General features: G+C 36.0%; 3 protein-coding genes across 3 annotated transcripts; 1 reads left to right on the forward strand and 2 right to left on the reverse strand.

Moving 5' to 3' along the window:
- Positions 1 to 6,704: 6,704 nt before the first annotated feature.
- On the reverse strand, positions 6,705 to 7,963 carry LOC148908905 (uncharacterized; the record flags this gene model as incomplete). Its single annotated transcript, XM_089036000.1, has 1 exon — positions 6,705 to 7,963. A coding segment is annotated over one exon (999 nt), but the record flags the coding sequence as incomplete, so codon positions are not given.
- Positions 7,964 to 9,720: 1,757 nt separating this feature from the next.
- LOC116304892 (uncharacterized) lies at positions 9,721 to 16,708 on the forward strand. The gene is made up of 10 exons (XM_089035470.1): positions 9,721 to 10,695; positions 11,170 to 11,221; positions 11,971 to 12,007; positions 12,088 to 12,223; positions 12,707 to 12,770; positions 13,855 to 13,935; positions 14,032 to 14,061; positions 14,315 to 14,403; positions 14,736 to 14,832; positions 15,732 to 16,708. The coding sequence occupies exons 1-10, from the start codon at positions 9,845 to 9,847 to the stop codon at positions 15,795 to 15,797; spliced, it is 1,503 nt and encodes a 500-aa protein (XP_088891596.1). The 5' UTR covers positions 9,721 to 9,844; the 3' UTR covers positions 15,798 to 16,708.
- Positions 16,709 to 17,037: 329 nt separating this feature from the next.
- Positions 17,038 to 26,255, reverse strand: LOC116304893 (uncharacterized). The gene is made up of 17 exons (XM_031714681.2): positions 26,151 to 26,255; positions 25,888 to 25,972; positions 25,212 to 25,291; positions 24,742 to 24,833; positions 23,823 to 23,931; positions 23,594 to 23,664; positions 23,173 to 23,280; positions 22,908 to 22,980; positions 22,347 to 22,389; positions 21,586 to 21,668; positions 21,053 to 21,103; positions 20,171 to 20,239; positions 20,028 to 20,073; positions 19,455 to 19,552; positions 18,624 to 18,710; positions 18,031 to 18,201; positions 17,038 to 17,255 (listed from the first exon to the last, which is right to left on the reverse strand). Exons 1-17 carry the CDS (start codon positions 26,163 to 26,165, stop codon positions 17,151 to 17,153), a joined length of 1,386 nt encoding a protein of 461 aa, XP_031570541.2. The 5' UTR covers positions 26,166 to 26,255; the 3' UTR covers positions 17,038 to 17,150.
- Between the last annotated feature and the right edge of the window lie 54 nt (positions 26,256 to 26,309).

The following is a 26,309-nucleotide window of genomic DNA, read 5'->3' on the forward strand; positions in this document are numbered from 1 at the left end:
GATTGACATTTCCCCTCAAGATAGTGTATTGGTATTTTGGAAATGTCCAATCAGAGAAGAGTATGTAAAAATAACTCTTTCACACACCATGCGTAATACCTTAGATCACCGTGACAACCAAGTCCGTCACAGGGGGGAGTGACAGAATGTCAAAGAGTTTCCGGCCTAGACAAGGTAATAACACAATTTGCATAAACCAGTTGCGAAATGAAGAAATATAACCCGATCTTAGCATAGAAGCTTCATACTTTATTCGTCAGAGGGATGCTTGGTCCATGAGTTGTCCACTCTATGATTTTTGATCGAAAATTTTCGAATTATTCACCGAGTTTTAGGTGTTTACTTTTTGTTGTTCTTAAAAGTAATTAGCGTAAAGACAAAAGAGAAATTGGGTGTGTCTTAATGAGGTATTCAATTTATTACTCCTAAAGTCCGTTGAACGCACAAGAACTTTTGTGACGTCAATTGATTAAGCTATTCTACTAATAATAAAGATTAAGTTAAAAAATAATTACTTGAAAAAAAGAAACCAGTAGCAAAATATAAATTGATAACTCTGGTTTGTTTATCTAGCTTTGAAGGTAATAGCAAAGCTATCGATCACTTCAAACGCGTTTGTTGATATAGAAAGAGGGCAAAGGTGAACGTGTAAAATCTCGTGGTCTTGAAATAGCTTACTACTAAAGCCAACAGACCGGACACTTAGGGTGGGGAGTCTTTGATTAAGACATGCTAGAGAATGTACCACAATTTTCTTAACGGAAATGAGCCGAAAGCAAAGATAAATAAAACTTTAAGATAGAAAATTATTAAGCGTCTAAAGGGCACACGTACCTTTTGATGAACGTTCGGAGTAATGAAACTCTAGACTCATTCAAGTCCATTTTACTGGTAATTTCAATTATTTAATCATTCATTAATCGATTTGCTATATCAGTTTTTTCTCTGTGGTATATTCTTAAGAGTTTACGTCCATCATTGCAAGTGCCGGTATTGATCTCTCGAATATAGAAACTTTTCAAAAGACCACTGCCGATGCATACTGCCAAATTAAAATGAAATAAGAGAGGAATAAAAATGAGAAGTAAAGAAAAGTAAAGAAAATGTGAAGTTCAAGTTTCCAAACAAAGTGCTGATTAATTATTTGAGGGAGTGTGCGAGTTTTTATTCTTTCTCGTCAGAAGGATTGTTTCTTTTCCCAAGTAAAAATCCGGCATTCTTTTTCAAATAATTTTGAACAACAATTTTATGACGACTCAAGCTAGAGACCTTTCCTAAACGACTATGTTTCTAGAAGGATTGTTCAGTTTTTACCTCGCCGCTCTCGAGCACGCATCTTCGGTTTTCACCGTGAACTTGGTTTAAACCCACGCGGTCTTAAACACTAGTAGATTCTGCCTCTGAACGAAAAATCTGCCATGCGATGGTTTAAATATATTGACCATGACATCCAAGTGAACTCCCCTCTTCGAAGTCCTCCGCTCTTTAGAAATAAGAAACTCACAGCTTACGTCTTCGAAATCATGTTTAGAAATATCAATAATTTATCTAAAATTATTTTGCTGTTAAAAAAATTTGTATGAAACTCTAACAAATGATACTTTGATAATTTGAAAAGTGTCATTGTGTTCACTTATGAAAAACAAAAATTTATTTAATTGTCGCGCGTTGGTGGATTAAAATCAAACAAGAAGGGACTTTGGGCTCTAGCATTTTGATGTCTCCAGGTTGGCGGGTCGGACCTTGAACCCCAGTAGCTACATGAAAATTACTTCCGGGAAGTCACCTCTTGTTAGGAGGAGAGAGATAAGAAAAATATTTAGAAGCAGGATGACTGGATTGTTTTAGAGAATAGCTAAGGATGTGCATATTTTCTGGCAAACGAGAGTACGAGGGTGTGAACAACTTAGCACATGACATCCTTTCCTAAAAATCTCCCTTACATCCAGCGGAGTACACACACATTCCTCTCCCTCTTCCTATTATGTGTGAAACAGGAACGATAATCAAATTACGATTTGGAACCACACTTGTCCGTTCGTAATGAAGATTCATCAGTTATGTGGTAGTGAAGGAGGGATACCGACAAATATGACAAATTTCTACTGAAAACTCATCCATCTGGTATAGTCTCTCCCTGTGATACCTATCAAAAACTATGAACCATTTCAGTTGATATACACCTCTTTTACTGATGAAGTCGCCATCTTGAATCTTGGGATGCCAAGGGGTGCCAAACGTAGAAAATTTATGAATTATAAACTGCTGGCGGGCTTACGTTTTCGAATAATTTAGAGTCTTGGTGTTTCACATATCCTTCCAACTACCAGCAAATTCAATTGCTTTTTAGATCTGCTTCTTATTGAAAAGAGTAATGTTCAGCTAAAAAGACAAACCCCTGACAGCTGCGGTGTCTAAATAGCCTATAAGTTGGTGCACTATCGCATCGGAATTAAACATGGCTGCCGTATCGGAAAGATATTCTATTAGAGAGTTTTAGATTTACTTTCACGGAAGAGAATATGAAGTTCTTACTTGCTTGGTCCACGGCAAATGTGAAACGTCAGTTGACCAGTAAAAAATTCTTTATGAGTGAAAAGAAATCGCAAAAAAAACCCCAAAGTTGTCTTTGGCATGAGAAGGTTTATAAAAAGGTGAAATAAAATACAGGAAAACGATGAAAAACGACGTGGTCACGTTTGCCGTTTGCGGGAAGAAAAAAGTCAATCTAAAATTTTGTAATAATGCAGCTCAACTCGAGGCTCATCAGCAAACTTGTAAAATAAAAAGAAATCCAATGAAAATCACGGCTACAAGTAAACGCTACGAATTTGTGTTCGTAAAGATCAATGAATTATTCTCATTATTTTTGGTACAGTTTGTACGGACTCCAACATTAAAGCCATGAATCTCGACCAGATGGTAAGTTTATCGAATGATTTTAGTCATTCCTTCTCCTCATTGACGTCAAGATAGTACACCAAATCATCACTCTTTCCAAAGGTAGAATAAGTTTGCCTGAAACAGGCAGGAACAATGAATGCGCATAAAAAAACTACAATAGTTTCAGTAATTCGGTTTTTTCTTTCCTTTGCGCGGTTCAGATGAATGAACTTTCTATTTTTATCAATGTACTTTGTACAATTTTCATTCGAAAACAATAACTATGCAATTCCTATTAACTACAAGTTCATTCAAGAAACACAAGAATGATCGTTACCGCATTTCCGTCCACCATCTGCACCAAAATACCAAGTCCTGAATACTACTGGGCGAGGCTGCGGAAAAGAGCATTAAATCGATCACTTCAATGTCACATTGGCGTGAAGAATGACCTTGACAAATACCGCATGAATACAGAAATGATACTAGCTTAACAAACTTATCATCTTAAAAAGTAGCCAGAACAATTATAGAAGTTTAGAACATGAAACAACCGGTTGTATAGTTAGTGAGTAAAAGTCAAACGAAAGAAAACAATAGAATTAGTGTTAATACTTCTATGTATTACTGACTTTTAAAATATATATTAAATTTTAATCTTTTAAAACGATGCTTCCGAGTTATTAGCTATTTTTTTCGGCAAGTAAATCGCTCTTATAAAGCATGGAGTTTCAGACTGAAGTCGGTCATGTCGGTATATGCATATGTTTTTTCTTTTGTTTTTGTTTTTTTTTTTTTTTTTGTTTTTTTTTTTTTGTTTTTTGATTAAGTTTATTTTTTTGATTAAGTTTATTTTTCACAATGTTATATCATTCGTTTTTTTACCCTAATGATGATCAGTGGTATTTGTCTACATGTCTACATGTCTACATACATCAATCTGCAAGAAACGAGAAAGCAATTTAAGACATAAACTCAGAGCGGTGAGTATAATCGAGTTACTTTGCAGAGCCAGATAAAAATCTAGGAAACTGAGCCCATGCATGAGGAAATATCACCGAATCTAGAAATGGTTACATTTGAGAAGCATGTGGTGTGGTGGTTTTAGCCACAATCAGTAGTCCTTCCCTGTTGCCAAGCCAGCCATTCCTGATGTTGAACAACTCTCTATTGAAAAAAATATCATAACATCCTGGTTTACACGTGCAGTCTTTAATTGATTGTACCCGATTGTACCATGTTCACCAGTTCAGTTTACAAACACAGCAAAAAATGGTTCCGGTGCGCGTTTAGTATAACGGACTTTATTTATTGTTATATAAGTATCATCTTTGGTTTATATTGAAATCTTTCAAAACATCTGAAGTCGAGCAAAATTCCCCTTAATATATTGTCCTAAAACTCAACGGCCCAACCAGAACCACATACAAGCAAGTTGATGTAGTGAAAATTACTTAAAGTTTGTTTCTTTGTTTTCTGACTTGGTAAAAGTTTCAACTGGTGTGATCCGAAAGTCAAAGGAAATGTAGTCGTGTGATTTTATTTGGCTAAGAACTAGCTGTGTACGCATGCGTACGGATATTAGACCCAGCAGACTTGGCGTTTCAGCTGCAGAGATGAGTTCTGTTTTTTGTTCTTCTTGGACACTTGTATGGATTTTTTTCTATCTTGTTTAGATCATAGTTAACTATCATGATTAGATAGAAATGCTTTCATATCAACGTTCCTGGGGTAAAAAAACTTGTGTTTTCTTGACTATATATATATAAACCAATTAATATTCTCTTGTAAAAATTCAGTACAATATACGATCAAAAGTGCTGATGTAGTCAACAATGCAATATTTCTAAACTAACCAACTTGAAAAGTTGAAAGTTGAAACTGAAGGCGAACGGAAGGAAATAACTTCAAAGACAACTCACAAAAACCACAGTCTGCCAAGTCCCTGGCTAACCTTGGCTAACCTTGGAAAGTAAATCATTCAGAAGACTGAAAATAGGCGTGTCTGCTCAAGGGAAATTTTCCGCTCCCTTTTGCTTTGGTTTCCGTAACAGACTGGAAGTTTATCGAACTGGTTTCCTTGACGTTACATGGCGAACAATTTAGAGGAAACAGCATTGATAAGTCGATCAATAGTTACTTATATATATATAACCTTGCTACTGTTAGAGCTGTTCGTTGATGATTGTGGTAAGCTATTTTAAAATCTACTGGATGCAGTCCAGTTGTGAGGAAAACCACAGTTTTCATTACTGATTGACATGAAAAATTTCGATATTACATTTGGATAAACCCCTTGAGAGGGATGGAGAGGGGAGTTGGTAAATGTGATCAAAATTAAACTCAGGGGTAATTGCCCTATTTCACTATGACGTCACATCAAAATAATCTATTGTTTAAACGCAAGGGATCATGGTCGTCGGAGGGGGTCAAATGAACGCACATTCACCGAAAATTGTTCTAAAATCCGTATCAATCCACGAAGAGAAGTAGAATAGCCAGCAAATGCTCAGAATATTTTTTTAGTGCATATTAACACATATTATATCTGAAAAGCAGGCCATATATGTTTTGATTAAACTGTTTCGCTAGGAGCAAATTTTGTTGAATTTTCTATTGGCTTTGGCGATTCTTTCCCCACATAAAAAAGCAGTGACGTCATAGTGAAATTTCAATCAGTTACTCGTAAACCCTTATGCCAGAGGGGGCAGGTGAAATTGAGGGGGGATCGGGAAAAGTTTGGTAGGAAAAAGATGGGATGGGCAAATTCTTATCAGAAAAATGCGAGGGGATGCACAATTTTTGGAAGAAGCTACAAGCCTTGCTTAGGGGGGATCGTATTTTTTTGCATGACTTTAGGGAGGTTCACCGTATCTTCTGTCATTTTATTCTCTTGGGAATGATTGAAAACCAGCAATTCTACATATATTCCCTGCGGCGAATAGATGTGACGTATGCTATTATCATTACTATGCCAACCAGAGATCGATTCGCTGATATTAAAACAAAGCAACTTGAAGAAAATCAGTATCAGCATCAGGTTTTACGATCGACTTGTAGTTTCCCGTTATATCGATCGCCCTTCTCCTCAAAAATGTGCACAACACCAAAGCCCTGACAATATATTACTGCGCATTCTCGCGGATCGACAAATGGGTCCCACTAAACGAGCAGTCATTCGTTTGCTGAAAAGTGGTAATATATAACGTTGATGAGAAGCCAAGCAAAAAAGATAACATCTTTCAAAAACGTCGAGAGCATTCGATCAGAAATACATTTATAACTTTCAAACATAGTTAATAGTCCCCTCGATTAACTGTTTCATCATACCAACATTTCAAAGTTACCGTGACAATAGTTTAGAGTTCTTTATCTTTCAGTAATGACACACAGTGAGCAGTGAGTAGTGTAGTGGAGAAATGCCAGAGTTGGAGCGGAGACGAGCCGATACGCGTATTTGCGCGAAAATTCTCACCAAAAATAAAAAAGTTATACGATTTTAAATGGTTGGGTCATTACTATAGGCAAGCAGTATATACGTATTTATAACAACTTTATTTGCAAAAAAGATGACAAAGAAACGGGCGTTGACAGGGAGAAATCGAAATCTCCATATGAAGTCAACCCCCACTAAATCAGGCTATAAGACTAAGGCTATAAAATTAAGTTTATGTATGGTAGATAAGAAACAAAAACAAAAAAAAAAAAAAAAAGAAAAAAAGAAAGAAAGAATCTATACTGATTAACTTTTATATACTTAAGTACTCATAATTAACATTATTTATTATAAGGTAAATTACTTGAATGTAATTTTAGCCACCCTATTTCAATAAAGTTTTATTATTATTATTATCATTTATATCACTGTGTTATTTATTATCATTTATTATATTTTGTTGTTACACACATTGACTGTAGTATTATCTGGTGGGAAAACTAACCCTAACCTATAAACCTCGCTGAAGGCCCTTTTGTAAAACATTATCAATGCAGGGTCATTGAAGCAACTGAATATTTATTCTACTGGTTATTGAATTCAAAAATACTTGATAATATTTAACTTGTCTACTAACATATTATTTCATCCAACAACAGAAGATTTGTCTGAGAGACCCATCCAATTTCCCTCAAATGCTGGCTTCATGTAATTGTTACCATACCAGTTTCGAAGTTCGTAATCAATCTCTTTTAATGTAATGTAAGAATCACCATTAATTTCAATAATGGCTGATCCATTCCACCATATTTCTGGAGCAGAATAGAAGTCCATATAGCCCCTAGTTCTCCAGCTGCTAGGAATGACTGGTAGAAGGTCTTGAACTAAGTCTCTTATTGCTGGACTGAAAAATCTATCTCCATGAAGGTCATTATCTCCATCAAAAAAAGCTGTAGTTTCAATGTTAATGTGAGCTGGTATTAGAGGTATTACTCTTGGCATACCCATCATAGATTCCCCTATGTAATATCTGTCTCTCAGATGCTTTTGAATTATGCTAAAAAAAGTTTTGTTGTGAGTGTTTTTTCTTTCAAGAGATATGTCCACATCATGGGTCCATGGAATGATGGCTTTGCTTCTAATAGCACCCAGAAGAGTGCCATACACCACCCTATGTTTTATACCCAACTTCACAAAAACATCTGTGACATCTTTTAACATTTTCCCCAAAACAACACTGCAACAAAGAGGTTGACCCACCTGTGGCAGGGTACTGGGTGGGACATAAGGCTTCTCTTTGCATACCCTCCCACTTGCTGCACATTTTGTCCATTCGATTTTATCTTCCTTGATTATTCGTAGAATACCATGTCTTCTGCCAAAACTTGAATATTCAGGGAAATCTTTAGCCTCTTGCAATGAAGCTCTGTCAGTGCTAAACAAATAATCACTCAGAATGCAATTCCCAAATTTACCAATTTTGAGTCTTCCTTTTGACCTCAGAAAAAAATCCAAAAGTGTCAGTCGACCAAAACTGGGATTTAAACCCCCTATTTCGAAGAATTTATCCTTTCTTAAAACGACTGGTCCATTGATGATATTACACAGTTGGAAGATACCACGAAAGATTGTCGGATGAAATGTAATTTAATACTTTAATGACCCCCTGTTCCTTATCTGAATACTCCAATTCCTTCTAGCGAAATTACACCAAGATGAATTTAAAAATATTTCGACCATGGAAGGCCGAGTAACTCTCTCGAAAACATATCGTAAGTCTCCACCATATCTGACAAGACCGCCTTAGATACACAAGTAGCGCCGTCCAAATCCTCAAGAGAGGTTAGGATTTCTGCCATAAACATCATACTACGTTGATCTTTTTTCTCCAAGATGTTTAGCCCCAATGAAGAATTCTTTGTTCTGTGGGGGATAATTACGATGTACTTGGCTTTTGTATCATGCGGAAGATTTGAAACTGAGTCAATAATTCTGAAATCGGAGACCTTGGTGTTATTAGAAGGACGTTTACATGTAATTACTACAAAATTCTGGGTTTTCGTTTTTTCATTGTTTGCAGTGGTTAGAGCAGCCAGCTGATTAGAAGAAAGGTTTTTAGTGAAAAACCGTGGTATTGGGATTTGATCTTTCTTTTCCTCGTGAAGCCACAGCAGTACTAGAAGCTGGAACATCAACAGCCATAAAAACATTAATCCAACGACTTTCGCTAGTGTACGTTTGTTTTGAATACAACGAAGGCACATATGTGTTAACTTTTGATATACCATGATATGTTATTGTCCTTGATATATCCTGTGATATTAAAGATGTAATATAACCAGAAGTATTAAGCGAAAAAAGACTACTAAACTGAACCAACCACGATCAACCACGCTCGACAATCCATGCAACGCGGAATCGTCTTGCACTACTATTTTGCAGCATATGTATTTGTGGTTTCCGATGGGATCCCTGTGGTACTCTAGAAACGCGAATATAATCGAATGATTTTGAATATTTTCCCGTAACTCATATGTCCTAAAATAAAGGAAACAACAAAGGACCATTGCTTTGTGATGTGTTCTAATTAACTTTCCCGCTTAGTATTATCATTGACATTAGTGAATTTTAGATCGACGTTTTGTCTTCCCGCAAACTGCAAACACTACTCATGACAAGTTGTCATCGTTTCTCTGCACTTTTAATACTTTATTTTTTGTAAACCTGCTTTTTACCAAAGACAATTATATATTTTTTAATCTTCAAATTGGAGAATATTTTACCATTCAACCGTGCTTCACGTTCGGCTGTAAACGAGATCTCAGAACCCTCTAATTTTAAGGCAAGACTTTCTACATGTAAATGTAAAAATACAAATCAAGCACTTTTTTTGTTTTAGACTAGAGTGCACGCAATAAAACCGTGAACATTAAATAGTACTAATTAGTAGTATTTCATACAGAATCCTTTGTTTTCTATTGCTTAATTATCACTATTTAGTGCTAAAAATTAGTATTTGTTTCACGGATTAAATGTAAGCACTCTATTAAACAGGTATCTTTTAGGCCGATGTTTAAGTTTTTTTCTCATTAGCATAAAAACAATTCAAGCTACAAGCAAACCGACTCCAGAAATCGAAAGAGAATGTCTTATTTAGTAGCTACTGAAAATGTGAGAGTAATATGTTCAATATTTTGGGAGTAAATTTTTTTGAAAGCGGTATGATTTACGAGGAAATGTTTGGTTGTGTGGTAAGTCAGAGCCCCACCCGGGCGCGCGCAAAAGGGCTTATTTTAATTAGTTTTGAACAAAAAAATAAAAAAGCACATAGAGAAAATGCGCTAAAAATAATAAATTTTATTCACCAAATTGCTTTGAAGTCTAAAACCCTTTGTGTGGTCTACCTGTGGATCAAGTTTGAAAACAAATATGGCGGATTTTCATTTACCATAATAGTCAGTGAATTCAAACTCTTTTAGATAAAAAAATACATACGAATCTTCAGAAAGAAGGCATTCAAAAAGTATGCTCATTCTTAAAAGGAATGATAAGGAAGATTCCAATCCCTCATTTCAGCCAGAAAGAATTGAACTTATAAAATCAACGACAAGAATCGGCCGAAGTGCTGAACACGCAGACATCGTCATGAACAGTAAAATATCACCTCGTATGATCAGTAGACTACATGCACAGATTACTCGAATGGATGACCAGTACTTCATATCCTGTACTGGTATGAATGGTATGCTGATCAATTCGGTTAAACGAAAGAAATCATTGCTAAAAGATGGCGATGTTGTTGTGTTCGGAGGTGCTGGGGTACAGACGTCTGAGGGCAGTGTAATTTCAAAGCTACAGTCCGAGCTGGTTTATGTCTTTCGGTCTCAAAGAAACACTATTGAAGAGAAGAAAGATGACGAGAAAATACAAAATAAAGAACTAAGGGAGAATGCTTTTTCTACAGATGAACTCTCAGTTGTTGATGCTTACAGAAATAGAAAAAAACCTTGTAAGACAAGGAAGGACTCAGATATACAAAATCAAGCCAATGAAAAAAGAGATCCTAAAGAACATAGAAAAAATTCTAAATTTATATCAGATGTAGCTGATGAGTCCTCACCCGGTGAAGGAACAAGTGATGGCAGTGTTTTGAAAAGAAAGAAAAAAAGTTTTCCAATACATTATTATTTCAATGATGTTGACAAGAATGACGATGATTGTAATAAAAGTGGTTTCACTAAAATGCCTTCACAAAAGAAGAGGAACTCAAGTCAGAGTCCAAATGAATCATCATTAAGTGATGATGCAAAGGATGTGATGGCGGTGAAGAGAAAAAAGAAAAGATCTGCACTGCCTTTTGATTCTGATGATGACAGGTATTAAAAATGTGCTTTCAAAATATGATAAAATCATTACCGGCACATAATTTTTGTGTCAGGTTCATTTGCATTCCCCCATAATATCTTAAAAAGAAATTCTGGGGGAAAAATCACACTGCAACTGTATAGATTTGTTAGATGTGACCATGCATCTCTCTTGCAAATTGTCTTGCAAAAAATTGTTTCAGGTTGTACACGGCTATTTTGCACATGAATAGTCCCTTTGCCAAAATGTTGGTCGAAAATTGAAATGAGTTACATTAAAAAAACAATACAAGCACTAGAAAGAGCATCTTTTTCTCTTTCCAGTGCTGGTATTGGTTTTTCTCTCCGTTTAATTTTAACTCAACTGAATTTGCAGCCACCATTCAAGGGGTCTATTTTGTTGACAATTTTTTAAAGGCAAATTGCGCAAAAAATCATTGCACACTATAGTAGTGCCTTAAAATATTATCTGTTCAATTCAAACAGCATTAATTCTCCAGTCAAGAAATTACACAAGACTGATTCCTCAACCAGTGAGGTAAGCAAGCTTCCTCATCATGCAATATAATAAATAAATACCAAATCTAAATGAATGGTGTGCACTGCTATTAAAGGTGAGTGTCAACTCTCACCGTTGTGGTCATGGGTTCAATCTCCATACTCACCATCATCCTTAGGCTCGGTTTCAGCCGTGCCCACCCAAATCACCACGCCTGGAAATCAAGCCTATGAAGTCTATATGCTTCTAGTGTTTTTCTTCAAGTTTTCTTCTCTCTGCAAAAATCAACCTGTAGATTCCAATTTAATATTATGACCCAATGAGGGCTGAAGCAAGGGCGGATCCAGGGGGAGGGTCGGGGGTAGCGCCCCCCTGTCATTCCTGAGGTCAAATGGGCTTCCTGTGGTAAAAATGCGACTGGGATTCCTTTGCCCACAAAATTTACCCCTGAGACCCACCCTTCAAAAAACCCTGGATCCGCCCTTGTGAAGGTTTGTTAGCAACTGGTTACCAAGTGTTGCCTTCATACAACAAAGACAATTTTATTTATTTATTACTAGTAATCAAGGCTGTCATTAAGCAGGGCAGTCGCTGGCTGCAAGAAGCTCTGGTGATTGCTTCAAATTTAACTGCTGGCAACTTTTTTCTTTTCTATGAAATACCGAATTTTCCTCATATTGGATTACAGCAAGCAGCTTCAGACCTATGACTACATACTCTAAAACATTCTGAAAGCTCTGTCTAATTATAGGTGTAGAGGAACTTAGTCTGAATTTTTGAAATTGTAGATTGAAAAGGAAAACACCACAGAAAAGTTAAAGCCAGGTAATTATGATAAAGGTCTAAAGCTATTGGATTGTCATAATCTTATGCTGAACTACTCCAAAATGTCTTTTAATTTATAGAATTCAACGACAAAGAGTTCCTTGATGACCTTAATGAGGAATTGCTGTGCTGTATTTGCCGAGAGCTGCTTGTCCTTACACATGCTCTTCCTTGTTCTCATACCTTCTGTTATGAATGCATTAGAGACTGGTTACGGTAGGACACATGTCATACTCACTAATCTTTTGTACGGTGCATGTTTCAACCTAAATTCAAAATACCCCTCATTAACCTTAAGGAGGCTGTGCTTTTTTGCCTTCACATATACTCACAATTATGAACTAAAAAATAATAATATGGCTATAATATGACAGCAAGTAAACCCACAAAGCCAAAGACCACAAGCCAAAGATTACAATGAACATGAAAAAATGACGTAAGACATTGACAACATCAGAACCCTTGTCATGCCTTCAAAATGTTCATTTAAAAAATCATAACTCAGGAACCAAATGGTGAATTTTTTGAAAACTGGAATATTTATCATATTCTTTTTGACGAAAAAATTAAAATTCTGTTAGAGGGAATTCGTAACAATCAGTAAAAAAATTTTTGGAATAATTCTCTCTTACGGAATTTTTCCTTAAGTTTGTCAAATGAAAAGAGAGATTATTAGAATATCCATGTCATTTTCGACAGACAGGGACAAGATTGCCCAAGCTGTAGAGCCAAAGCATCATTTGATCATCTTGTTCCTGTCAAGGTATGTTTCTAAGGCTTTTCTAAAATGGGTACTAAAGAATGTCTAGAGTGTTGACAGGCTGTTGGTAGGGGTTGGTGGTAGGGTGTCAGTAGGTTAATGGTATGGTGTCAGTAGGTTGATGGTAGGGTGTCAGTAGGTTGATGGTAGGGTGTCGGTTGGTGGTAGGGTGTCAGTAGGTTGGTGTTAGGGTGTCAGTAGGTTGGTGGTAGGGTGTCAGTAGGTTAGTAGTAGGGTGTCAGTAGGTTGATGAGTTTTGAGAGTTCAGCAACTTCAAAATCAAATTCATGTGCTCCGAATAAATAATGGAAGACGGCAACGAAGATTTCAGCTGTATTGGATACTACCTAGGCTATCGACTTGAGCCGCATTAGCTGGGTCTTTGCCTTTCCCCTAGTTTTCTTTGCCTTTGCCTTTTTTGCCTTATTTGCTTGTTTCACTGATTGAATTGTTGTAGTTATCTTGGACGCCGATAGTATCAGTAGATTGATGGTGGGGTGTCAGTAGGTTGATGGTAGGGTGTCAGTAGGTGGATGGTAGTGTCAGTAGGTTGGTGGAGGGGTATCAGTAGATTGATGGTGGGGTGTCAGTAGGTTGATGGTAGGGTGTCAGTAGGTTGGTGGTAGGGTGTCAGTAGGTTGGTGTTAGGGTGTCAGTAGGTTGGTGGTAGGGTGTCAGTAGGTTGGTGGTAGGGTATCAGTAGGTTGATGGTAGGGTGTCAGTAGGTGGATGGTAGTGTCAGTAAGTTGGTGGAGGGGTATCAGTAGATTGATGGTGGGGTGTCAGTAGGTTGATGGTAGGGTGTCAGTAGGTTGGTGGTAGGGTGTCAGTAGGTTGGTGGTAGGGTGTCAGTAGGTTGGTGGTACGGTGTCAGTAGGTTGGTGGTAGGGTGTCAGTAGGTTGATGGTAGGGTGTCAGTAGGTTGATGGTATGGTGTCAGTAGGTTGATGATAGGGTGTCAATAGGTTGATGGTAGGGTGTAGTATAATGGTAGAGTATATTTTGGAGGTTGTTGGGATGATAATGAATATTATTGTCACAATGTTTAATTAATTTGATGTTTTACACAATTTTGATTGTTAATTAGGTACTGGATAATACTGTCGATAAAGTCGCTTTAAGAGTACTGAGCCCTGAACAGCTTAATGAAAGGAAAACAAGAATCCAAGTAACTAAATAAAAACATTATTCTACATACTGAAACATGTCTTATTTTATAAAAGGCTGCTTTAAACATTCTGAAAATTATTTTTTCTCATTATAGGAATTACAAGACAAAATCAATGGAAGAATGGTACGAATTATTCTTGTACATTAGTCACTGGACCAGTAACAAGAAGGCAACTGGTTATAGTGAGTCATTAAACTGATGATGGACAATGGATATCATCTGAAATATCTTACTCAAAAAACTTCTAAAGTCATTCTTTTTGTATATAAACTTTTGGCCCAAAGAAACATATTCACACTTATTTTAAAAGTTTTAAGAACATGCATGTTAAACTAGTCAAAGAGTTTATAAATAATGGTTATTTTTGCTTTTCTAGGATGCAGACTCGGAATTGAAAGCAGAATATGGACATGTGCACAGTCAAAAAGAGCATTGTGAAAAGTGCAACTTGCCCATCTCAAATAGGTATGATGTAACATTCAATTAAAGGCTGATTTACATGGTACAATTGACTTTCCTCAAGACTGTCGTGCACAACATCCTTACTCCAAGTTTTATTTGCCATTTATTTATTTATTTGTTTTTTATTTATTTAACAACAATATTTATACAGAGGTGCCCAATTCAATGAAGCTGGTTTGAATAGGGCCTGTGTGAGATGTATGGTTGATTAAATGAAGCAATTCTAGTTATCAGCATATTGCACATGACAGTTATGATGAAAAATTGTAGCATGTAAATCGGCTTTAACAGAGGTATCACTGTACTCATTTATCAAGTTTTTATTTCACTATTAGGTTACTGCGCTGGGTGCTCATATTCCCCCAAACGTCATCCACAGCCTATTATCATTTCAAATGTTTCAAGCCACCTCAAAGCCTTACGATAAGTCAAGTAAGTACAAACACAAACTCAATACCTCTAGTGTAACAGCGCAACATGCAAGAGTATGACCACATTTAATGTATTTGAATTCTTCTATGAACATTTGTGCTGCCAAACGAGCTTTTACATGCCTTGTTTGGCAAGACCAGCCAGCTTCACATTGAAATGTGTCAGTTTGATATACAGAAGCCTGTGCATATGAGATGAAAATACATCAAACATGGTCATTCTTTTGCACGTTGTGCTGCAACTGTCAGGAAATATAAAATGAAGGGAAGGACGAGAGAGGAATGGAAGGAAATGAAAAAAGAGATAGAAGAAAGGTGTTAATCTGAATTATGTTTTTTGGTACAAATATGAAACATTGGCACAAATGAAACAAGGGTCCAAAATATGCTATATTTTAGAAATATTAGATAATTCTGTTGGGGTACTTGAGAGACTGCTTCGTAATGAATGGTGTAATTCATGTTGTAGCACATTTAAATCATGAGGAGGGACTAGACCACATTTGTATGCACCCAAACACTGGCAAATCATTAAGTAAACTTCAAAAACTCATGAATAATTAATGATCATTTAGACCTATCAGGTCCTTTAAATCCATCATGTGCATGGATCTTTACACCTGATAATAGTTCAACATGGATATGTTTATATAAAGATTTTGAAATCTTTATAAAGGACCAAAAGAGTAAGAGAGCATTGCAAGAGCATTATAAGGACCCTAAATGCTTTATATTAATTATTCATGATTTTTTGAAGTCATTCAATAAACTTACAGATTGTGTCTTATCAGGTCTAAAACCACGAGGCGTAGCCCTAAACCTGATAAAACACTCCTGCTCATTTATTAAACTATACTTAAATATCCTTGTTGAGAATCGTATGTTTTTTTCCCATTCCAGATCAAAATTGCTAATGGTTTGTCCAAAACAGATATGAAAAAAATTAGAACCCTTATCAAATCATGACCAGGTCATTGACTATTTACATTAATATAATATTTGATATGAATTGTTTTCTTGAATTTTGTTTTTGGCCTCTAATATTGTCATAAACAAAATAGCTGTTTAATATAGTCTCTTTTGGAGGTGTAAATTTTTTCCAATTTTGAATCACATGTCATTCCCTTGAGTATCATCATTCTTCATTTTGAAGGTGGACTAGATAGCATGAAAATCATCTAAATTTTAATTAAGCTGAAACTTTACTGGAAATATAACCCTTAAAGTTCTGATAATCACTGGCGAAAATTGCCTCAAACTTGGATTCAGCTGAAACTTGAAGAATACTCTTTAAAGATCCAATAATCACTGCATGGAGTGTTTTCTTGATATTCAGGACGAAAGTATGATATTTTTACGATTATTTTTTGGAGTCTGTGACATCATACACTCAACATGTTGATTGTATGACGACCCTTAAAGATTATTCCATTGAAGTTTCAGTCAAATTAAGTTTCTCTGAAGATTTTCGTGCTAGTCCCCTTTAACCATTTCAAATGAAAAGAAATATGAATATGGATTCATTTCAAACAAAGAATTTTATTCTCAAGAGAATGAGATGGGGTCAGAGATGCGGTCCTTCTGCATTTACTGCAAACGTATTGTATTCTTTCTTAGCTTCGAGTTTCTATTTTATAACTTGGGGTCAAGTACCCAAAGAAGGAGCCCAGAAATGGAAAAACTCACGCCTAAGCTAAAAGCATCTATTGCTTAATTGTAGTCTATAAAAAGTCATTTTTATGTAAATAACAGTTGTAATAACTATGAAATTAATTGCAGTCCATATGAGTGTATGTACTTTACTGTGCATGAACTAGATTTTATAATGTATATATTGTATAAGGCAATGGGTATATTAATAAATGAGGGAAAGGAAATTTTGTGATGTGCAATCAGACATATTCATATCATGAACCAGTTTTTATAATGTATATATTGTATAAGGCAATAGGTATATTAATAAATGAGGGAAAGGAAATTTTGTGATGTGCAATCAGACATATTCATATCATGAACCAGTTTTTATAATGTATATATTGTATAAGGCAATTGGTATATTAATAAATGAGGGAATGGAAATTTTGTGATGTGCAATCAGACATATTCATATCCATTTTTTAACCCCTTTTTAACCCGAAATTACAATACCCTGGAAGTTTATTTTGCAGAACTCAAAAATATCATAAGAGACAGTCGTTGAAGAGACAATTTTGATATGAGATGTATTCCACACTACAGTTCAAAATATTTACATTAACACACCACGTACCTATATATAATTGGAATAAAGCATTGTTAGTCATTGTATGATACATTAGTTTACTGGTTTGGTCTTATCTGGAGACTGATTTTCTGCTGGTTGTCAAGGCATTCTCTCAACTTATCTTCTGTCATAGAAAGTCTTTGCTCAAGGATAGACACAGTCTGTGAAAATGGTAATAAAATGAGAATAATTTGTATATGGATGGATGGATGAAGGCTCCACTAAAATTTCTTAGGGAAAAATGGATTAAATTGGGAAATCATATGAGTTGACGAATGCATGAATAAGAGAATGGGATGACTGCTAAATTGTTTGGAAAAGAGTTGGAATAAAATAGGAAATTATATGAATGGATGGGTGGGGATGAATACCCCAAAATATTTACAAACAAGCGGGAATGAAATGAGAGGTCAATATTTATATGAACAAATGGATAAACAAATAAATGGAATCAAATGTGTTAACAATAATACTGTGTTCAAGGTAAAGACAGCTCACAACAAATGGGAATCATATAAATGAATTAATGAATGAATATATGGATCGAATGAATAAACGAATGAATGGATGAATGTATGGATAGATGGATAAATGGTTATATGGATGAAGGCACGAATAAATGAATGAATGGATGAATGGATGGATGTATGGATGGATAGATGGATGGATGGATGGATGGATGAATGGATGGATGAATGGATGAATGAATGGATGAATGGATACATGAATGGATGGATGAATGGATGAATGGATACATGGATGGATGGATGGAAACATGAATGGATGGATGGATATATGAATGGATAATGAATGGATATACAGTATGTTTGGATGAATGAACAGGTAGTTTTGCAAATCTCTTCAAAGCTAGTAACATTCAAGGACCAAATGCAAATAAAATGGGAAACCAAACCAAATAGATGTACTGTTACTAACCTGTGTTAAAACGTCAAGTTGTCCCACAATATGTTCCAGGGTGTTTGCTAACTGGGGAGGAATATCCCTTCTCTCCAGGGGGGTTGTCATAGGAGGATCATTTACTACCCCACCAAGTCCTACTGGGGGTTGACCATTGTGACTTGTAAACTCATCTAACTTGCTTTGTTGCTGAATATTGAAAAAAACGAAAAGTTTTAGGACAGTTTGATTTCAAGAAGTGATGATCCCTGTCAAAAGTATTGTCCAGCATGAGGCAATTTTGCCAAAAATTGCCTGGCTGTCATGGCAGCCCATGATATTTTTGACAGCCATCATGGCATCTTGGAATCAAACTATTGATTGATTTGCTTGGTAAATATATGGACGGGTGGGGTGGGGTAGATTGGGGCGCGCAGGGTAGGGTGGAGCAGGGTTGAGATACAATGACATGACAATAATGAATTTCGTACCTGCATCGCTTGCAAAATAACAAAGACAGAAAAATAAAAATATAGAAATTGAGGGAATATATGACTACTGCAATCATAGTAGAGAGATAGGGAGAGGGCGCCCAAGGTATTAGAGGTTAACATAGTATCACAAAGACTTACTCTTGGTATGGAAAACATAGCAGGGCCTACTTCTACTACTTCTGGGTCTTGGGCGCCCATATCCTTTGGCTCAGCAGCTGCACTGATCTTTGAAATAGAAATATAAAGCGTAAGTGACAAGATATCTGGCTCAAGGAAAATTAAAAGAACTACACAATAAAACGAAGGCCAGAAGACAATACTAGGAAAAAAGTCACATTGGAAATGCCACAAATGTTAACTGAAAAGAGAATGAAGAATGAAACCGAAAATAAAATAAATGATGGGAGAACTAAATTAATATGATAAAAAATAAAATAAAATAAATGATGGCACATGATAAATGATTTATTGTATTTGGCAGGTATAATGATGTGAGCAGCCGCTATCAGTGTCGTCACGCAACACTTACTCCCCTAAGTAGCTTCACCAGTGAGATGCTAGCCATAATGAACTAGGCACATATTCCATTTAGCTACTTAGGAGAGTGAGCGTTGCATGACGACACTAATAGCAGCTGTGTATGAGACTAATTAGCTGCATGATAAAAATATTCGGTATTGTTGACTGAATATTTAAGTACATCATGAGAATCACATTCATTTACATATCTAAAAGTAAAATCACTGGTTGTTGGGAAAGTACCCAACAATATCAGTATCAATAAAATACGATATGAAGTCATAGCATAATGCCAGCTAAATAACGGTCATCACCAAAACATAAGACCCTATTTGGTACAAATATTTTATACTGCTAGTACGTAACATGTTAATAAGTGCAATAATATGCTACTACTAATAATAATATCAATAAAAAAAAAATTATATAAATAATATATCATATTCTTACCTGTGGTACAGTATGCCGAGGGGGTGTTCTAGGTGGGGGAGGGTCATGTGTATGGCACGGAGATCCTGGTGCTGCCCTCTTCCTATGGGCCTTTAATACTGCGAACAAATGTAAATACATAATATAATTATATTAATTATCTCAGGGAAGAGGCCATCCACTCTTCTTCCATCCATCCATTATTTCATCCATCTACCCATCCATCTGTAGACACATATATCCAACCCTCCACCAAGCCACCTACTCAACCATTCATTCCTCCAAGCCATGCATTTATTTACCTATCATCCATTCCACCTATCCATCCATCCATTGATCAAACATATGCATTCATTCACCTATCATGTCATATATCCATTGCCCCATTCATTCAACTATCATCCATCTCAGCTATCCATCCATCCAGTCATGGAACCACTCAATTAGTATCATCCATTCCGCCAAGCCATCCCTCCCTCCATCCCTCCCTCCATGCATCCATCCCTCCCTCCATGCATCCATCCCTCCCTCCCTCTATCCATCCCTCCCTCCTCCTAGATAGGTTTATTGGTTGTCAAGCTATCCATATCTTACCTTCTTGATAATCAATCTTGTCAAAGTTAGTTTTCCATACCATGACCTGAAGAGAGAGAAAGACATGATATCATTACTACTGTACTAGACTACTGTAGAGCAGATACCACAGGAAGCCCAATCAAGACAAGAAAATGAATTACCTGTTCATCAGAGCTACCAGATGCAAAGTATTCTCCATTCCTAGAAAACACCACACTCGTAGCAGGACCCTGTTCACAAATCACACATGTGAGGCTGTTAATGACTTCTTTAAGAAAAAGGTTGTAAATGCATGCTACACACAGAATTGTATTAATATGTTGTGGTTAACATGGATTGGCTTTCTTACGAATGCTCTGCTAAGTTTGCCTACGAGATAGTGGTGGTGATGGTGGTGGTGGTGGTTATGGTGGTGGTATAGTAATGGTGATGATAGTGCTTGAGATGTAGTGGTAATGAAGGTGGTTGTGTGGTCAGGGTTCCCAGCCATTTTGAAAATAAAATATCCCTGACTTTTCCCTGACTTTTCCATGACTAAATAACAGTGTTCACTGACCTTGTTGAGCATCTTGAATATCAAGAATTTTCAATATGGCCGCATGGGCAAGCATGGGCGAGCATGGGCCACATGCCTAACTTTTACCTAGGCCCCTGTGTATCATATTGCACAGGATACCCTACATAATTAAAATGTCTGCCATAAATGATACTAAATACTTCAATATTTTTTTCATTATTTGAAAAGATTTATCAGTCTATTCGAAAATTGTAAACAGTAAGAGCATCACACAGATACTTATGGTTAACTTTAAACAAAATTCCCTGACTTTTCCCTGACTGTGTTTTTCCCTGACTTTTTCCTGACCCCTGGGAACCCTGGTGGTGGTTTAAGTGGTGTGAGGATTGGAGTTAGTGGAGAAGATGGTGCTGGTGTTGATTATATAATTGTAATGATGGGGGAAAAAATGAACATGATGCTTCAGATTGTATTTGTGGTGATATATTGTTATGAAAAATATGTTCATATATTTTACAATATCTACCTGGTGTCCATGTAGCGTGTAAAACAATCTTCCCTCCATCAGGTCAAGCACCTATAAAAATAGGCAATAAGCAGTATATACTGTAAATATTTTTTCACATAATGCATCATTAAAACATGTTTGCCTTGAACATTTTCTAGATTTGTAAGCTTTGTTCCTTTTGATCCAAAAATAGAAATTAAAAAAGCAAAACAATTACAGAAAATCCTGTTTCTGCTTTGATTATCTTCTTTTGGTACTGCAAACTTCATATTCTGCCTTCCAACTCCTTTTAGTTGGATATGTATAATGGGTCACCTCTCACCCATGGGACCCAGGTGTGAGTCCTGCCGGGCTTGGTGTAGTATGTGAATAGAGATGTTCATTCATTTGGTTCTCTTCTGTGCTTTGAGGTTTTTCTCTGTGTTCTCCAGTTAAATTCCTCCCTGATCTTAGGATATATTCTCGATAGGGTTAACCTCTCATATCTCCTTTCGCACTATGTCAGAATGAATTGGTCATTTTATTAAATAATTAAAATTAAAGTAGCCTACTTTTAATGTTGTATCATTGGAAGCTGAAACTAAATAATTCCCAGAAGGGTGGAATGACACAGAATTCACTGCACCGGTATGAGCTGCAGAAAACACAACACAGAAAAAATAAAATGGGTGATTAATTTTACAAAATAAACGTAAACTAATAAATGACACTCATTAGACACTCTAATTTACACTAGAGTTGTTTTAATGATTATGTTATGCCGTCAAAATGGGTCAAGCTTACCCCCTAAATTCCATTTATGGTTTTATTATTTGGATATTGAAACTTATTATTCTTTCTGGGAATACCAAGACTCGGGATTCAAGATAATAAATTCTGATTGGATTAGTATGGATAGTCCAATCGGAATTCGAGTTTTGAAACCATTAATGGCATCTAGGGGGTAAGCTTGAACTTTTCTGACTGTAAAGCATGAGTGGCATAGCAGTGAGAGCACTAGACTCTCAGCAATGCGACCTGGGTTTGATTTCCAGACTCCATCTGTAAAAATCAACTTTTAGACTCCAATGTGTAGTTCCAGAAATCATCCATACCCACCCCACAGAGGAATTTGGAATTTCCGAAGAGTAGAGGGTCAGAGAAAACAAAAATGACAGAGCTTGTATGGAAGAAAATTGGAATTTCTGGAGGGTAGGGAGGTATGGATAATTTTTGGAACTACACAATCTATAGAAAAGTGCTATAGGAATGCCACAGCTGAATCCCATTTATTTCATATTCTTTTCACTTTTATCATACATGAGATCATTACCTTGGTAATGTTGTAATAATTTGTTCATTCTAATATCCCAGACCTGTGGAGTAGGACATAATTCAGTTAAAAACTTTGAAGTACGTAGATACCGGTTCTTAAACATATGAATTTTTTTGTGTGGCCACAAACAAGTTGCAGATTCTGTTTCATTTTCGTCTATTTTTTATCCCAATTGTCTAGAATATTAGTTCTTTGTTTCATGGTTGCACATGAGAAGACACAAGTATATATACAACTCATATATACAATCTTATTTTCAAGAGAATGACATTATCTGATATGGGAAAAGATTACCGAGCTAAAAATGGCTTATTATGTAACGGGGGGGTTAAGGGGTATTAATGTAAAATTGTGATCTCGTGTAATTGAAATTATCTATGATCTAATCTAATATAACTAATCTCAGTTAATTGGATTATTTTATATTTTTATTGGCAGTAATCCAATGTAAACATGTTTATAAGGAGCCAATAAAATATTTTTAAAATTGTCGTTGTCATGTAAGTAAGTGCCAATAGCAGAGTATTTGGCTGTACTGAATGTACGTTATAAACATACTTTAACAGTATTGTCAGTGCCACCTGCTGCAATACATGTCCCACTTGGATGAAAAGCTACTGAATTGACAAAGCTGATAACAAGAACAAAAAATAGAGTTAAGTGCTGTAATAAACCCCATAGAATACTGCCAAAGATGTTGGAATGTCCTGTTGGCAGGGATGATCTTACAGACTGATCACTTTAACCTTTGCTCTATTCATGCATTCAATGATTTTGACTAAATAAATCTAGTATATACTGCTACTTTAAATCATGAACTTACCCTCCAGGGTCATAAAAAGTGTGAACACAATCTTTACTAGTTCTGTCCCACAGTTTGATCGTCTTGTCATCACTACCAGAAACTATCAGCCGTCCATCTGGAGAAAACCTGATTGGATTTCAATATTGATTCCATATTAATTGCTAGACATAAGTCAATAATAATAATAGTTACACTGCTTCTTAATAGCACATGCTGAATCATCATCAAGTATGCCAATCAAGCTGTTCCCATCACTTTCCATAAATTAGGCTTGCCTTTTCTGATAATGGCATGAATGCCCTTTGATTGACGATTACCAAAACCCTATTTTGTCGGTATGACTGCAAATAGCACAATTCTGCAAGTGCTAATGAGAAACACTGTTTAAAATAATATTTAAAAGATAGTACTATCAATAGCTATGGAAAACTGTCCTTACTTTGCACATCGCACCCAATTCATATGTGCATTGAGGGAATATTGAAACTTTTGTCTGTGGACTGTCCAAATCTGTTAATACAACCACAAAACATTTAACATTAATAAAGGTGTGATGTGATGTTGACATATAATATGTAGATTTTGTGAAATACAGTATGATTTGAAATATGCAAAATATGAAACAATACATAAAGATTATGTTTCTTCCAACATGAACTTTATCATACCTTGAGTGACTTATCATCTGATGCCGTCAATAATGATTGTCCATCACTTGAGAAATCTACACTACGTACAGTTGCTGTGTGAGCTTTGAACACAGTACTCTCTCCCTTTCTACACAATGCAAAAAGAACAAGATTAAACTCATGAGGCAAGAAAATGCTTTATTTATAGTAATGTTTTTGGACTATAGTTGCTGTGTGAGCCTTGAACACAGTGCTCTCTCCCTTTCTACACAATGCAAATAGAACAAGATTGAACTCATGAGGCAAGAAAATGCTTCATATAGTAATGTTTTTTGGCATAGTTGCTGTGTGAGCCTTGAACACAGCTAGTGCTCTCTCCCTTTCTACACAATGCAAATAGAACAAGATTGAACTCATGAAGCAAAAAAAAGCTTTATATATAGTAATGTTTTTTTTGGCCTATAGTTGCTGTGCGAGAGCCTTGAATACAGTGCTTTCTCCCTTTCTACACAATGCAAAAAGAACAAGATTAAACTCATGAGGCAAAAAAATGCTTTATATATAGTAATGTTTTTTTTGGCCTATAGTTGCTGTGCGAGAGCCTTGAATATAGTGCTTTCTCCCTTTCTACACAATGCAAAAAGAACAAGATTAAACTCATGAGGCAAAAAAATGCTTTATATATAGTAATGTTTTTTTTGGACTATAGTTGCTGTGTGAAAGCCTTGAATACAGTGCTCTCTCGACCCTTTCTACACAATGCAAATAGAACAAGATGGAACTCATGAGGCAAGAGAATGCTTCATATAGTAATGTTTTTTGGCCTATAGTTGCTGTGTGAGAACCTTGAATACAGTGCTCTCTCGACCCTTTCTACACAATGCAAATAGAACAAGATTGAACCCATGAGGCAAGCTGGCTTCATATAGTAACTTTTTTGTCCTATTTTTATACTTACACACTTGGTACCCATAGTCTGACAGTCTTGTCTCTCGATGCTGAAGCAATCAAGTGACCAGATGGAGAGAACTTCACTGATAAAACAGCATCCTAAGTTACAATCAAGGATGTTTTTTAGCAATTTTCATAAACATGCGAACTCTGTGTCTGCGAGCTGCATGCTGAAATTTGTTTTTTTTGCTGCCGCCAGTCAAAAATATGAAAGGTACTGACTGAGAAAAAGGTCAAAGCTGTTGTGTCAGGATTTTAAAGGCCGATTAAGACGGTAAGATTTTCGCCTACAACTATCGTATACAACATGCTTGAGTCTGTCGTAGGCGAGTTGTAGGCTTGATTTACACGCTACGACTAGAGTTTTAGGATGGCGCGAGCGTGTTGTATATGTTAGTTGTAGCCGAAAATCGTACCGTTTAAACCAGCCTTAAAAAATACAAAAGCTAAGCTACAATTGCATCTTTGTGTATTTACCTTATGACCAACAAATCTGTATGCTCTCATATGATGCTTGAAGTGCCAGATCATCAGACTTGAATCCATCGACCCTGTCACTATTCATTTGATTGAATCATAAAACAGTCACAAAAAACTGGTCAACGAAACTTTTTAGCTTTGACACAATGTTCTCTCATATAATATCAGACCACATGTCTGATTCCCTTAGTCATCATTTCTTTGTTTAACAGTTGTACACGAGAAGACATGAATATGGGTGCAACTCAAACAGAGAATCTGGGAAAACACCAGGAAAACAGGGTTTTCATGGAATAAAATTAATTTAGTAAATAAACTAGAAGAGACGAGCTATACAGTAGAATACCCCAACCACTTTCTACTACAGTTATCATAACTATTTGTAGAAGAAGTTATTACACTGGATGTTATTAAGATAGATGGTGGGGTATTCTATTATCTAGCCTAGGTAACTATTTGTAGAAGTTATATTACACTAGATGTTATTAGGATAGGTGGTGGGGTATTCTATTATCTAGCCTAGGTAACTATTTGTAGAAGAAGTTATATTACACTAGATGTTATTAGGATAGGTGGTGGGGTATTCTATTATCTAGCCTTGGTCCATATCGCAAAGTTATGGACCGCAAATTGACCAATCATAGCGCGTAATTACCATGCCAGATTTACTTACCTAGCTGTTTCATGTTAGGGTTAAAGTCAACACTAGTTACAGTATCTCTGTGGCCCTTAAAGTGGCGCTCAAGCGTCGGATCCTCCTGTAAACCAAACATCACTGAATCACATCTTATTCATAACTAAAAGGCTTATTTTACCGTTTCTGCATCACGGGTTCTGTATCTTATCAACGACGTTGTTTACATCAACTTTTTTGCTTCAAAACTCAAACTCCTTAATTAGAAAATCATTCATACAATTCTTAGGATGATAACTTACCAAGCTGGAGGTCATATTTGCTTTAATTCTAATGGACTCAAGCAGAAATATTTAATTTTTAAACTTGTATTTTTTCTCTGTTTGTTTTCTTGGTTCAAATATGGCGGGCCGTTTGAGCGTTTATGAACTCAACCGCTGCTAGAAGTCGAGCCTGCAATA

The sequence above is a fragment of the Actinia tenebrosa genome, unplaced genomic scaffold (assembly GCF_029948245.1).
Source record: "Actinia tenebrosa isolate PJP-AT-01 unplaced genomic scaffold, QUT_ActTen_1.0 PGA_scaffold3__52_contigs__length_22856419, whole genome shotgun sequence".
NCBI classification, from domain to species: domain Eukaryota; kingdom Metazoa; phylum Cnidaria; class Anthozoa; order Actiniaria; family Actiniidae; genus Actinia; species Actinia tenebrosa.